Genomic DNA, 13,428 nt, shown 5'->3' with positions numbered 1-13,428 from the left:
AAAAAACTCCCTCCTGTGTCCCTCTCAATCTTTTTTTTTTTTTAATTTTATTTATTTATGGCTGTGCTGGATCTTTGTTGCTGAGTGTGGGCTTTCTCCAGTTGCTGTGAGTGGGGGCTACTCTCTAGTCGTGGTGTATGGGCCTCTCACTGTGGTAGTTTCTCTTGTGGTGGAGCTCGGGTTCTAGGGCATGTGGGCTTCCCTAGCTGTGGCTCCTGGGTTCTAGAGCACAAGCTCAATAGTTGTGACACACAGATTTAGTTGCTCCATGTTATGTGGGATCTTCCTAGGTCAGGGATCAAAACATTGTGTCCTTCATTGGCAGGCGGATTCTTTACCACTGAGTCCAGGGACACCCCTACATTTAAGTATTTAATCCATTTTGAGTTGATTTTGGGGAGTAGTGTGTGACAGGGATCTAGCTTCATTCCCTTTATTATGAATGTCTTATTTCTCCAGCACCATTTATTGACGAGATTATCTTCAGCATTGAATATTCTTGGCTCCTTTGTCAAATATCTGTTGACTGCATATTTATGGATTTATTTCTTGGGTCTTGATCCTGTTACATTGACCTATTGTCTGTTTTTATGCCACTGCCATACTGTTTTGATTACTATGATTTTATAATATACTTTGATCCCCTGGAGAAGGGAATGGCTACCCTCTCCAGTATTCTGAACTGGAGAATTCCATAGACTGTATAGTCCATGGAGTCACAAGGAGTCAGACGTGAGTGAGCAACTTTCATGTACACTTTCATTCTGAGAAAAAAGAACAAAGTGAGAGGTGTTACACTTCCATTTCAAACTATAGTATAAAATTAGGGAAATTAAACAGTATGACACTGGCAACAAAAACAGACAAGTGAATAATTGGAACAGAATATAGAGCCCAGAAATAAGTTAGTATACACTTTCAACTAACATTTGCCAAGAGAACCAATAATACTCAAGAAGAAGAGACAGTCTGTCAATAACTGGTGCTAGGAAAATTGAATATTCACATGTAAAAGAATGAAACTTTTTGAATCAGCATTAGGTATACCTATGACCCCTCCCTCTTGAACTTTTCTGCCACCTCCCTCCCTATCACACCCTCTAGGTTGTTACAGATCCCCAGTTTGAGTTCCCTGAGTCACACAGCAAATTCCCATTGGCTAGCAAATTCCTGTTGGCTATCTATTTTACATATGTATTGTATGTTTTCCATGTTACTCTCTCCGTACACCCCACCCCCTCCTTTCTCCCCTCTACCATGTCCATAAGTCTGTTTTAATTTTTAAATTTTATTTCATTAATGTGATACATCAGGCTTCCTAGGTGGTGCTAGTGGTAAAGACCTGCCTGCCAGTGCAAGGAAATCCAAGAGATGTGGGTTCAATCCCTGGGTGGGGAAAATGGGTTCAGTTCCTGGGTGGGGAAGATGGGTTCAATCCCTGGGTGGGGAAGATCCCCTGGAGGAGGGCAAGGCAATCCACTCCAGTATTCTTGCCTGAAGAATCCCACAGACAGAGGAACCTGGAGGGCTATGGTCCATAGGGACGCAAAGAGTCACAGAAGACTGAAGCGGCTTAGCAGCAGAAGCAGCAATGTGGTATATCACATTGATTGATTTGCATATGTTGAGCAGTCCTTGCATCTGAAGATAAATTCCACTTGATTATGGTGCATGATACTAATAATGTGTTGCTGAATTTAATTTACTAGTGTTTTGTTGAGAATTTATATTCATCAAAGAGATTGGCCTTTAGTTTTCTTTTCTTATAGTGTCCTTTTTGGTATCAAGGTAACTGGCCTCATAAAATGAGTTAGTGATTTTTCCTTTTTCTTTAATTTTTGGAAGAATTTGAGAAGAATTGGCATTAATTTTTCTTTAAATGTTTACTAAAACTCATCAGTGAAGTCATCTGGTCCTGGGCTTTTCTTTGTTGTGAGTTTTTTTGAGTACTACTTCATTCTCTTTATTAGTGATTAGTCTGTTTAGATTTTCTATTTCTGAGTCAATGGTATTTAGCATGTTTCTAAGAATTTTTCAGATTTTGTAGATTGTCCAGGTGGTTATAGTTGTTTATAGCACTTCTTATGATCTTTTGTATTTCTGTGGTATCAGTTTTAATGTCTCACCTTTTTTATAATTTTATTGATTTGGGTTCTCTCTCTCTTTATTATTATTATTTTTTTTTTTCCTAGCTAAACGTTTGTAAATTGTCTAAGGGCCTACTTAATTGGCTAATATTTTTCCTATTATTTCCCTGTTCTTTATTTTATTTATTTCTGCTATAATCTTTTTTATTTCCTTCCTTTTGTTAACTTTGGGGCTTACTTTATTCCCCTTCTTCTAGTTCCTTGAGGTGTAAAGTTAGTTGTTTAATTGTTGCTGTTGTTTAGTAGCTAAGTTGTGTCTGACTCTTTTGGGACCCATGGACGATAGCCTGCCAAGTTCCTCTGTCCATGGGATTTCCCAAGCAAGAATACTGGAGTGGGTTGGGATTTCCTTCTCCAAGGAGATCTTCCTGACCCAGGGATTGAACATGTTTTTCCTGTATTGACAGGTAGATTTTTTACCTCTGAGCCATCAGGGTAGTCCAGCTGCTTAATTAAGATCTCTCAATTTTCTTGATGTGTGCATTTATACCTAGAAACTTCCCTATCAGAAATGATTTTGCTGCATCCTATAAGTTTTGGTATATTGTGTTTTAATTTTTGTCTAACTCAAGCTATTTTTTATTTCCTGTAACATTTTTTATTTGACCCATTGGTTGTTCAGAAGAGTGTTGTTTAAATTTTCATGTATTTGAGTTTCCTCAGTTACCCTCCTGTTATTGATTTCTAGTTTTGTACCACTGTGGTCAGAGAAGATACTTGGCATAATTTCAGTCTTATTGAATTTTTTAAGATTTGTTTTGTGGCCTAACATATGATCCATCCTAGAAAATATTTCAAGTGCTCTTGAGATGAATGTGTATTCTGCTGTTAAAATAGTTCCAACCAAAGTTTATTTTATTTCAATAGCAGAGGCTAAAAGGCCAAGATCAAGGTGTTGTCAGGGTTGGTTTTTTCTGATGGCTGTGAGGAAGAATCTGTTTCATACTTCTCTTCCAGTTTCTCATTGTTTACTGTCAATCTTTGACATTCCTTGTAGGTGCATTACTTCAATCTTAGTTTTTTCAGCACTTGGTATTCTAACTGTGCTGATGTGTGTCTGTCTCTGTGTTTGAATGTCCCCCTTTTATAATAATATCAGTCTTATTGGACTAGAGCTTACTTTAATTACCTCATCTTAACTAATTACACCTTCAATAACCATATTTTTAAATAAGGTCACATTCTGAAGTACTAGGGGATAAGACTTCAACATATGAAATTTTGGGGGACATGATTCAACCCATAACACTATGTCTGTCCAAACAAGAATCAGTATGTGGATACTTTTCCATGATTTGCTTTTTTCATTTATTGTGGACACATTGCCATGCTGCTATATACAAATCTACAGATTTTGGTAATGCTCTGTAGTATTCATTACAGTAATGTAGTTTGCTGCTCATTGAATGATGTACTATTATATGAGTTTCTTTTTTACTGTTACAAATAACTCTGAAAAATGCATATTTGTATATACTTTATGTAAGCATATTTCTTATATTCTATAAGTAGAATTAATAAGGCAAAACTTAGGCATTTTATATTTTGTTAGAAACAGTCAAATTTCCTTATTTTGAACTTTAGACCTTTCTTTCTGACTATATATTGCCCCTGCCCCCTCCACAGTGTTACACAAGCATCGCATACTAAGCATTTGCAAATCTTTATTTCTTGTAACTTATTTCTCATCCCTCTCCTTTGCCCTCTTCTTGCCCTGTCTATTCCATGTTGTTGAATAGTGGGACTTTCCAGGCAGCTGACAAGTAAACAGAGGATAATTTTTATTTTGTTTTTACTTTCAATCCCCTCTGCCTTTCATCTTTCTTTTACATAACACTGCAGGGAATTTTCTAAAGTGCATATTGGTTAATATTGGACTTTTGCTCAAAAAACTTTCAGAAGTTTTTCTTTGAAGTCAGCCCTAGATCACTGCTCCTTCCCTCTTGCCTACCAGGCCCTTCACTCTGTTTTGAGTCATACTAAATTAATTTTTAATTCTAAGAATCTGGCTAGTTTTTCGCCCTTCCTCACCCTTGTGTAGCATTTTCCTTTTGCCTGAAGGGTTACCCTTACTCTCCCATTCCCACCATTCATCTAGAAAACGCCTTCTTATTCAATTAAGTTCTCTGATTCTCAGTTTTTCTATTTAAAAATAAAGCTAAAAATAACACCTGCATCTTGGTTTTGTAATACTTCAATGAAATAATCCTATTTAAATGTATCATCACACACCCAGGCACTTAGTAGATACTCAGTAGATGTTAGACCTTCTTCCTCAGTTTTCTTTGTGAGACATTTTTGTGACATAAATCACAAAATCATTATAATTTTTAAAAAATCAATCACCATATAATACATGGTGAAATATCTATGTTCAGTAAATGTAAATGTAGATCTGAGTTGAATGGATTGGGTGAAACCAAGATATAGGATGTTGGTTACATTCCTCAAACCTAATAGATTGTTTGGTAGGGCTTGGTGGTTTGATTTTCTAAACATTTCACTATATGCTCTGTGTACCCTTCAGTCAATCTCAGTGGTTTTGGTAAGCCTGATGTGACTTATTCTTAACAAAACCACCCTATCTGCTGGTAATTGCTGCCACTTCATTGTACTTCTCCTCAGACATTTGTTGTATAATACCTTCCAACCCTTTTTTGGAAACAGTGGTAAAAATTACTATTCTGTAACTTTCAAAATATTCTTCCTTTCCTTTTTGATGACTATCTCTAGACTTCTGGAGCGTTCTTCATCTTTACCAGTATCTTAGTCCATTTGGACTGTGATAACAAAAATACTACAGCCTGGGTGGCTCAAACAACAAATATTTCTTTCTCACTGTTCTGGTGGTTGGAAATCCAAGGTTAGGGTTAGGGTTAGGCCTGTAGATCACCTGGTTCCTGATAAGAACTCTGTTCCTGCCTTGCATACAGCCACTCTGGTTTTTTCACATTGTAATAGGAGCAAAGCAAATCTCTGGGGTCTCTTTTATAAGGGTGCTAATCCCATGGTGAGGACTCCACCCTCAAGACCTAATCACATCTCAAAGGCCCCACATTCTAATACCATCACATTGGGAGTTAAGATTTCAACGTACGAAATTTGGGGGTAAGGGACTACAAACGTTCATTCTAACAGCCAGGAGTCCTGAAAAACCCTTCTGCACGTTCACTAAAGATCCTCTGATAAAATTCTTCTTAGCTGGAGATAAAACTTGCTATAAACCACTCAGTTTCTTTTGCTCACCCATCTCGGGCTTCATTTCCCTCATTGTCTTGCTTGCTCAGTCTTTTTGTTGTGATTCATCCTTAACTATGAAGATGGAGACCAGTGGGTGGGTAAGTACTTCTGTTTCCTTTTGGTCATCTGTTCATGCTATACTATTTGAATGACTTTCTTCTATTTTTCCTGATTCCAAGACACCTTAGAATTTAAAAACATATCATGGTTAAGGGTTCTGGCAGAAAGGAATGTGCCTGCATGAGATACTCTTAAATAAAGGCTTTGTTCAAGGTCTCACATTGTGACTTTCTGTATACTATACCACCCTCTGAGCTTCTTTTCAGAAGTGACACAGCTCTCTATTTCAGAGCCCTCATGCTGTTGTTGGGTGATAATGCTATATTATAATATTATCTAGTTATAAAGTTGAGCAGCTTGTGAAATGCTTTTTCACAAACATATGGTATACATTTCACAAATATATGGTGTATGCTCAACTTGACCCAAGAGTAGTCGTACATCAACAGTCTTAATTTTACTGAGTATAATGCAAAACTAGGCTTTATACTCTGAGAGGCCCTTTATAGTGCAGAACATAGTATGAGGTGGATAGAAGGGGCAATGGAGCAGGGGATGATTCTAGAAGGTGTTAGTATAGGTTCCTTCTCTTCCAAATACTTTCTCTTTGACCTTAAGGGGAACATGATTTGATGAGCTTCAGCTTTCTCATCTGTAAAAAAATATTCTACAGTTAGAGCTACACTGCCCCCTTGCCCAGTTGATAGAAAAATCAAATAAGGTAGTCTCTGCACTGTTAATATAAAAATAATGAGAATTAGTATTAATAGTAAGAGATAATCTGGGATGTCTTTCTTGAAGAAGTGGTTGTGAGGAACATGTATAGCCAGAGGGAATATATGTAGGAAGAAGGAGAAATGTGGAGGTAATGTGAATCAGTTTGCTTTTGCTCTGTCTCTTCTATTGACCCCAGGAAAGCATCTGCTTAGACATCATCTGTATCTTTTATGAGGCCAGAGATAAGGAGTCATACTGTTTACAGATTATATTCAAGATGCTGGCTTCTGGTCTGTAAGTTGAGGGATGAAACTTTTCAGATAAGATGACATTCCTATGTTGAGACAGCTGTGTGATGTCCAAGAAAGGTTGGGCATTGAGGATTCTTTTTTTTTTTTTTAATTTATTTTACTTTTATTGGAGTACAGTTGATTTACAATGTGTTAGCTTCAGGTGTACAGTGAAGTGATTCAGTTATACATATACCTATATTCATTCTTTTTTAGATTATTTTCTTATATAGGTTGTCACAGAATATTGAGTAGAATTCCTTGTGTTATATAGTCCTTTTGGTTATCATCTTATATATAGTAGTGTGTGTATGTTCATCCTAAGCTCCTGATTTATCCTCCCCACCCCACATTGAATTTTCTTTTCCTTATTCCTTCCACAGGTTGGTGAATTCTGGCCTTACATCAGGTTGTTGTCCAGCTCTATCCTCAGTGCTCAGTACAAATCAGAATCTCACCCACCTTTACCTACAGGGCAATGCTCTTGGAGACATGGGGGTCAAGCTACTCTGTGAGGGACTCTTGCACCGCAACTGCAAGCTTCAGGTGTTGGAGTAAGTCTCTTAGCTTATTATGGTGATAGGAATGCATAGTGGCCCCAGGGAATGGGGTAGTTTGGGAGAATGATGAGAAGCGATATGTCTTCCTAGGGTTTGGATTATTACAGGATTATGGTACTGGGAGGAGCTGTACTTCTAGATAGTGTAAAGGTGAATACTAGAGTTCCTTGGGGTTGGTACGCACTTTTGTTTTAGGAAAATTTGTGGGGAGGCACAGAATTTGGGAAGAACTGTTTCACAAACTGCTCTTACTAATTTGATCTGCACAATCCAGTAGATTGGAAAAAATACTCTCATTTGAAGAAGAGAGAATAACTCTTGGCACATAAAGCAGTTCAAAGCTTGTTAATCCTGAGCTTTTCCTACATTTGAAACATTACAGGCTAAGATCTGGGAAACCTGTGTAGGATAATTAAGGGGACATTTTTAAAAAGTCACCTTCTTTCTTGCAGGTTAGACAACTGCAGCCTCACATCACACTGCTGCTGGGATCTTTCCACACTTCTAACTTCTAACCAGAGCCTGCGAAAGCTGTGCCTAGGCAACAACGACTTGGGTGATCTGGGGGTCATGCTTCTCTGTGAAGTGCTCAAACAGCAGGGCTGCCTCCTGAAAAGCCTGAGGTAAGTGTGCCCTGCAGAGATTTGTATGGCAGGGCTCACAGTGCTAAAGAAAATTTTTGCAGTTTCCAAAATCCAGGATGGCTTCATTTGCACTCTGGGTAAGGTTATTCAGTTCAGTTCAGTTTAGTTGCTCAGTCTGAAGGTTGAGCCTTGTCCAACTGCAGATTTTTTTTTTTTTTAATGTATACTGTATGTGAGTCATGAACTCCATATTCAACTTCATCCAGATGTTTGGAATAACTAAATTTAAGCTGGGTGTGAAAAGACTTTCCATCCATATTCTTGAAAGAAACACAATTCCCAATGAAAGTAGCTAAATAGAATTATGTTTCTATACAAAGTATTGTACTTTGTAAAATTAGACCCATCTATTGTAAAAGTCCTTGCATAGTAGGGTGTTGTGCATCTTGCTTCTGAGAATTTCTAATTGAAATGTGCTCCAGAAACATCAAGATCATAAATTCATAAAATTTGGCCTATCTTCAGGGTGTTGGGACCATCTGCTCCCTTCCATCATCAATGATACCACTAAGCCACTCATTGATTACCTCTCTAGTAAGGGCTTCCTAATTAGTTTTGTAACTTCTGCTAGCATTGGTAATCACATCCTTCACTAAAGACATTTCCTTCACTTGGTTTTAGGGACAACATACTCTACTCTGAATTTTCTCCTATTACATTGGCTCTTTCTGCTCAGTCTCCTCCGGTTTCTCTTCATCATCTTGACCTTTGCATGCTGAATACCCAGAACTCAATCTCTGAGTTAATTTTTCTTCTCTATACTTTCTGCCTTTTTTTTTTTTTTAAATATCATCTAGCCTTCTGATTTTACCACATATGTGCTGTACCCCTCCCTCCAGTTCATATCTCCCTGAATTCCATGTCTAAATGCTTGTCTCACTTTTCTGCTTGGATATCTAATAAGCCACCCAAACTTGATGTGTCCAAACCCAAACCTGTGCTGTCCCCTTCTGTGTAAAATCCGTTTCTCACCCATCCCAGTCAATGGTAACTCAGTCTGAACTGTTCAGGTGCAGAAAGCCTTGTGTTGTCTTTGATACTTTTTCTTTATGTGAATATCCAGTCCATTGACATGTCCTTTTAGCTCTGTTTTCACAGCATGCCCACTCATTGACCACTTTTTGCTAGCTTCACAGCTCCTTTTCTGGCTCAAGCCATTGTCACCTCTTGTCTGGACTGTCCTGATGGCATTCTACTAGGCTATTCTGCATCTACCACTGCAGATGGAGGTATTGCTAAAACGTGAGTCAGAGCATATCACTCCTACTAGCATGCTTGTTTCACAAAGCAAGAGCCACAAACTCATGGCAGTGTCTAAAGCCCCACATAATCCTGCTATTTCTGCAGTCATCTTCTAACCCTAGTTCCTTCTCCATTCACATTGTTCTCTTTGCTGTTTCAAAAAACTGTCACCTCCGACACTATACACTTGCTGTTCCCTCTGCCTGGGACTTCTTACACTTTGATATCCACATGTCTTATTCCTGTGAATCCTTAAATTCTTTGCTCAGAGGTCTTTTCTGTGAGTCTGACTATAACCATCCTACTGAAAATAGCAACCCAGCAATGCCTTTCCTCTTCTCTGCTTATTTTCCTCCACTGTGTTGAACACCATCATATAAGCTATATCATTTTCTTGTTTACTTATTATCTATATCTTTAGGACACTCTGGAGATAAGGGACAAGCTCAACACAGACTGGGGGATCCATGGATGCAGTCAACCTGCCTTGTGAACTCAGGCTGCCATAACAAAATAGAATAGTCTATATGCCTTAAACAAATCGTAGTCATTCATTTCTCATAGTTCTGGAGGGTGGAACATCCAAGATCATGGTGCTGGCTCATTTGGTTTCTGGTGAGAGCTTTCCTCTGGAGAAGGGAATGGCACCCCACTCCAGTACTCTTGCCTGGAAAATCCCATGGGCGGAGGAGCCTGGTAGGCTGCAGTCCATGGGGTCACTAAGAGTCAGACCCGACTGAGTGACTTCACTTTCACTTTTCACTTTCATGCATTGGAGAAGGAAATGGCAACCCATTCCAGTGTTCTTGCCTGGAGAATCCCAGGGACGCGGGAGCATGGTGGGCTGCCATCTACGGGGTCACACAGAGTTGGACACGACTGAAGTGACTTAGCAGCAGCAGCAGAGAGCTTTCCTCTGGGCTTGTTGTGTCCTCATGTGGTACACAGAGAGAAAGAGAGACAGACAGAGACAGAGATAGAGAGTACATGCTATGGTATCTTTTCTTATAAGGGCACTAATCCCATCTTGAGGACTCATCCCCATGAACTCATGTAACCCTCATTACATCCTGAAGGCTCCATTTCCAAATACCATCACAATGAGGGTTAAGGCTTTAACATATGAATTTTGAAGGAACATAAAGCATCCGTAACATACCCAAATCAAGATTACTAGAAATGATACAGGACGAATAGCATAATTTCTTACTTAAGTTGTAAGGGAGATTAAAAAAAAAGAGAGAGAGAGATGGAGGAAGAACTCATATCATTGATAGGTGTACCAAGCAATTACAATATGTGGGGTTTTTTGGCAGAGTGGAGGGGTGGGCTGTGACTTATGGGAACTTGTTTCCCTGACAAGGAATTGAACCTAAACCACAGGAGTGAAAGCACCAAATCTTAACCACTGGACCATCAGGGAATTCTCAATGTGTGGGCTTTATATGGCTCCTGATTAAATTAACATAATATAAAAATTTTATCAGACCACTGAGGAAATTGAAACACTGGTTGGACATATATTGATATGTGAAAGTTATTGTTAACCTTTATGGGTATGATAATTGCATTGTAATTCTCTTTTAAAAGTTGTTTCATTTCACACATTGATATATTTATAGATGCTTGAACTGCTGTGCTTACAATAATCCACTGATGTGAGGAGTTGGGTGGGTAATAGATGAAACAAGACTGGCCATGAGTTGTTAACTGTCAAAGCTAGATGGCAGGATTAATTATACTATTCTCTTTGTATTTGCACTTTTAAACATTTCCAAACATGAAGGTTAAAAATGTAACAGAAATCACATTAGGCATGATATGTAGCACTGGAAAGCTTAGAAGTATGAGGTTAAGAGAGGAGACGAGATTTTTAAAGCCCAAAACTCTCAAAGTGTTCATTTGAAGAGTGTAATCCAAGGCTCTCTTTTTGCTTTTATAGGTTGTGTGAAATGTATTTCAACTATGACACAAAACGTGCCCTAGAAACACTTCAAGAAGAAAAGCCTGAATTAACCATTGTCTTTGAGCCTTCTCGGTAGTGGTGGAAGCACTCTGCCGTTCAGGTGTGGACAAGTGGTAGTGAGCATTCCTCCTTCAGCATTAAGATCACCTCTCTGCAATTCTTCTGGTCCAGTGAGGAAGAGTGAAAACTTGCTGATGGTCCTTCTGCTTGGTGAATGTGAGAATCTCCTTTACCCCTAGGTTGAAGACACCAGTGCAGTAAAATCATCAAATGATACAGTTCTTACCGCAGTGGCTCAGTCAGAGGATGTGTTCCTCTTGGTGACCTCATGTATGTAACTCATTCAGGAAAACACTTTTTCTTTCTTTTTCTCTTTTTACTCTAACTCTCCTTTCCTTTGTACCTCTCCCCACTTTTTTTCTTTGACTATATCATCTTTCCTGCCATCTTTCTCTTAACTGACCATAACAGAATGAGTTAACTATATATTATGCTGCAATTTTGTGGCAGCAACTTATTTATTTTTAATTTTTTAACTGTTATATATTCTAATAAAATAACTGATTTTTATTGTATTATAGCTGGTTGGAAGTTTTGAAAATAGAAAAAAAATCTTTACTGTATTTATTGAGTTAAATTGTTTCCTTTCCTTGGTTTTAAGAGAGGGTGCCTAGAAAGCCATTTACTTATTTATCTAAACTACTAAAGATAAATTAAATTGCTTCATGTATTAAAAAAATCTCTTTGCCAAATGATTCAATTGTAATGAATGAGGAAAAAAATCCCTCTAACTCTGATGGTTGAAATTTCAGTTCTGGTAAGACAGGAGGTTGAAAATCATGCAAAGGAAAATTTTAGAGTAGATGGAGCCTATATTCATAAACAGAAGTATTATGTAGAAAATGCATTTTGCCTTCAGTTTTAAGAATTTGTCTTGGATTTATCTCATCACAAGAGCATTTCATCTATCACACTTCACACAGCATTAACTCATTAATATGTATTGATTAATTACTTTTCCACACATGGAGAAACTCTCGAACCACATGGAATTGTTCAAGATAGAAATACTACTTCCTTTTTCAAGTGAGTCATCTAGACCTTGCTTGTCAAAGTGTAGCCATTGGATTTCTGAAAAGAGTGAAAGTTAGTCACTCAATCATGTCCAACTCTTTGCAACCCATGGAGTATAGCCCTCAAGGCTCCTCTGTCCATGGAATTCTCCAGGCAACAATACTGGAGTGGGTTGCCATTTCCTTCTCCAGGGGATCTTTCAGACCCAGGGATCAAAACTGCTTTTTTAGATGAGCTAACTTTTTTTCATGGTAAGACTCTTTCAATAGGGAAGCAGTATGTAATTTATATTCTGATGCAAAGTCTTTGTCTTCTGTAGTACCAGCACTTTTGAGTAACTCCAGTCTCAATATTTGTATTTTTGCATCTTAGTAAAGTGAGGTATTGCAGACTGCCTCTCTGCTAAAAATACCTTGACATTCAGGATAAAATATAATTAGAAACACACAGTTAAGCTGGAAAGATAGAAACATTTCTGTGCACTAGGCTCTCAAAATTGAATTAAGATTTTACCTCTCAAAGGTCAAGAGAAATATCTGAATAAAGACCCCACAGTATAACTATTAACTTGGAAAAATCCATGAAGTTTTCCTCACTAGGACAGCTAAAAAATAAGTAAAGATGATGGATAGAAAATCAATATGCAAACATCAACACAAACAGTTAGAAAGAAATCATTCTTTCCAATCATCATAGTAAAAATTAAGTCAGGCTTGAAGCAGCAGTGGGTGCTAAAACCTAATAGGAAATTTAAATGATGAGCAGGATTCTTATGTAGTCTGAAATTATCTTTTTACATTGGCTAATCAGTTGCAAAAGAAAAATACTAACTATATAAAAACCAGAAACTAGACAGTACCCTGACCATCTAATAAAAAATATCAGGGAGGGCAGATGGACGCCTTCTTTCAGGTAAGATGACTTGAGGAGAAACTGATATCAATTATTGCGTGTTTCTGGTTGAGAACCCAAAATTTAATTAGCAAACACCACACAAACTCCAAATGAGGAAGTTCTATGAAAAGGTAAAGGACACTATATTCAAGAATGTCAATGTCAGTGTTAATAATGGGTAGATGTTGGGGTGGGGGAGTTATTAAATTATCCTTTAAACTGTTCTTGTTCATGCATCTTTTATGTACATATGATGTTATTTCCAAATAAAAAGTTTAATTAAAAAGAAATACTATTTCTAAACACCTGCCACTTAAAATATAACAAAATCCTATTAATCATAGCAATAAAAGTTATTAAGTGTACAGGCAAAAGAAAAGCAAAGACAATTTTTGTCACCATTCAAGTCTACAAATCCTAAAAGATGATGCTGTGAAAGTGCTGCACTCAATATGCCAGCAAATTTGGAAAACTCAGCAGTGGCCACAGACTGGAAAAGGTCAGTTTTCATTCCAATCCCAAAGAAAGGCAATACCAAAGAATGCTCAAACTACCGCACAATTGCTAGTAAAGTAATGCTCAAAATTCTCCAAG

At 37.8% G+C, this 13,428-nt stretch overlaps 1 protein-coding gene across 5 annotated transcripts in view; it reads left to right on the top strand.

Annotated features, from left to right (window-relative positions):
* The window catches only part of NLRP3 (NLR family, pyrin domain containing 3), a 49,658-nt gene extending 38,037 nt beyond the window's left edge, over window positions 1–11,621 (top strand). For 4 of the 5 annotated variants that reach the window (XM_010846468.1, XM_010846466.1, XM_010846467.1 and 1 more), the window contains 3 exons: window positions 6,838–7,008; window positions 7,467–7,637; window positions 10,843–11,621. In XM_010846468.1, coding sequence (XP_010844770.1) covers window positions 6,838–7,008; window positions 7,467–7,637; window positions 10,843–10,942 — 442 coding nt within the window. In that variant the 3' untranslated portion in view covers window positions 10,943–11,621. Of the gene's footprint in view, window positions 1–6,837; window positions 7,009–7,466; window positions 7,638–10,842 lie in introns of those variants that run through there. The other variant, XM_010846469.1, reaches the window with a different exon arrangement.
* Window positions 11,622–13,428: the final 1,807 nt, after the last annotated feature.

The sequence above is a fragment of the Bison bison genome, unplaced genomic scaffold (assembly GCF_000754665.1).
Source record: "Bison bison bison isolate TAMUID 2011002044 unplaced genomic scaffold, Bison_UMD1.0 scf7180017864238, whole genome shotgun sequence".
NCBI lineage: Eukaryota > Metazoa > Chordata > Mammalia > Artiodactyla > Bovidae > Bison > Bison bison.
The sequence above is the reverse complement of the archived record's forward strand: the minus strand, read 5'-3'. Positions and strand labels throughout refer to the sequence as shown.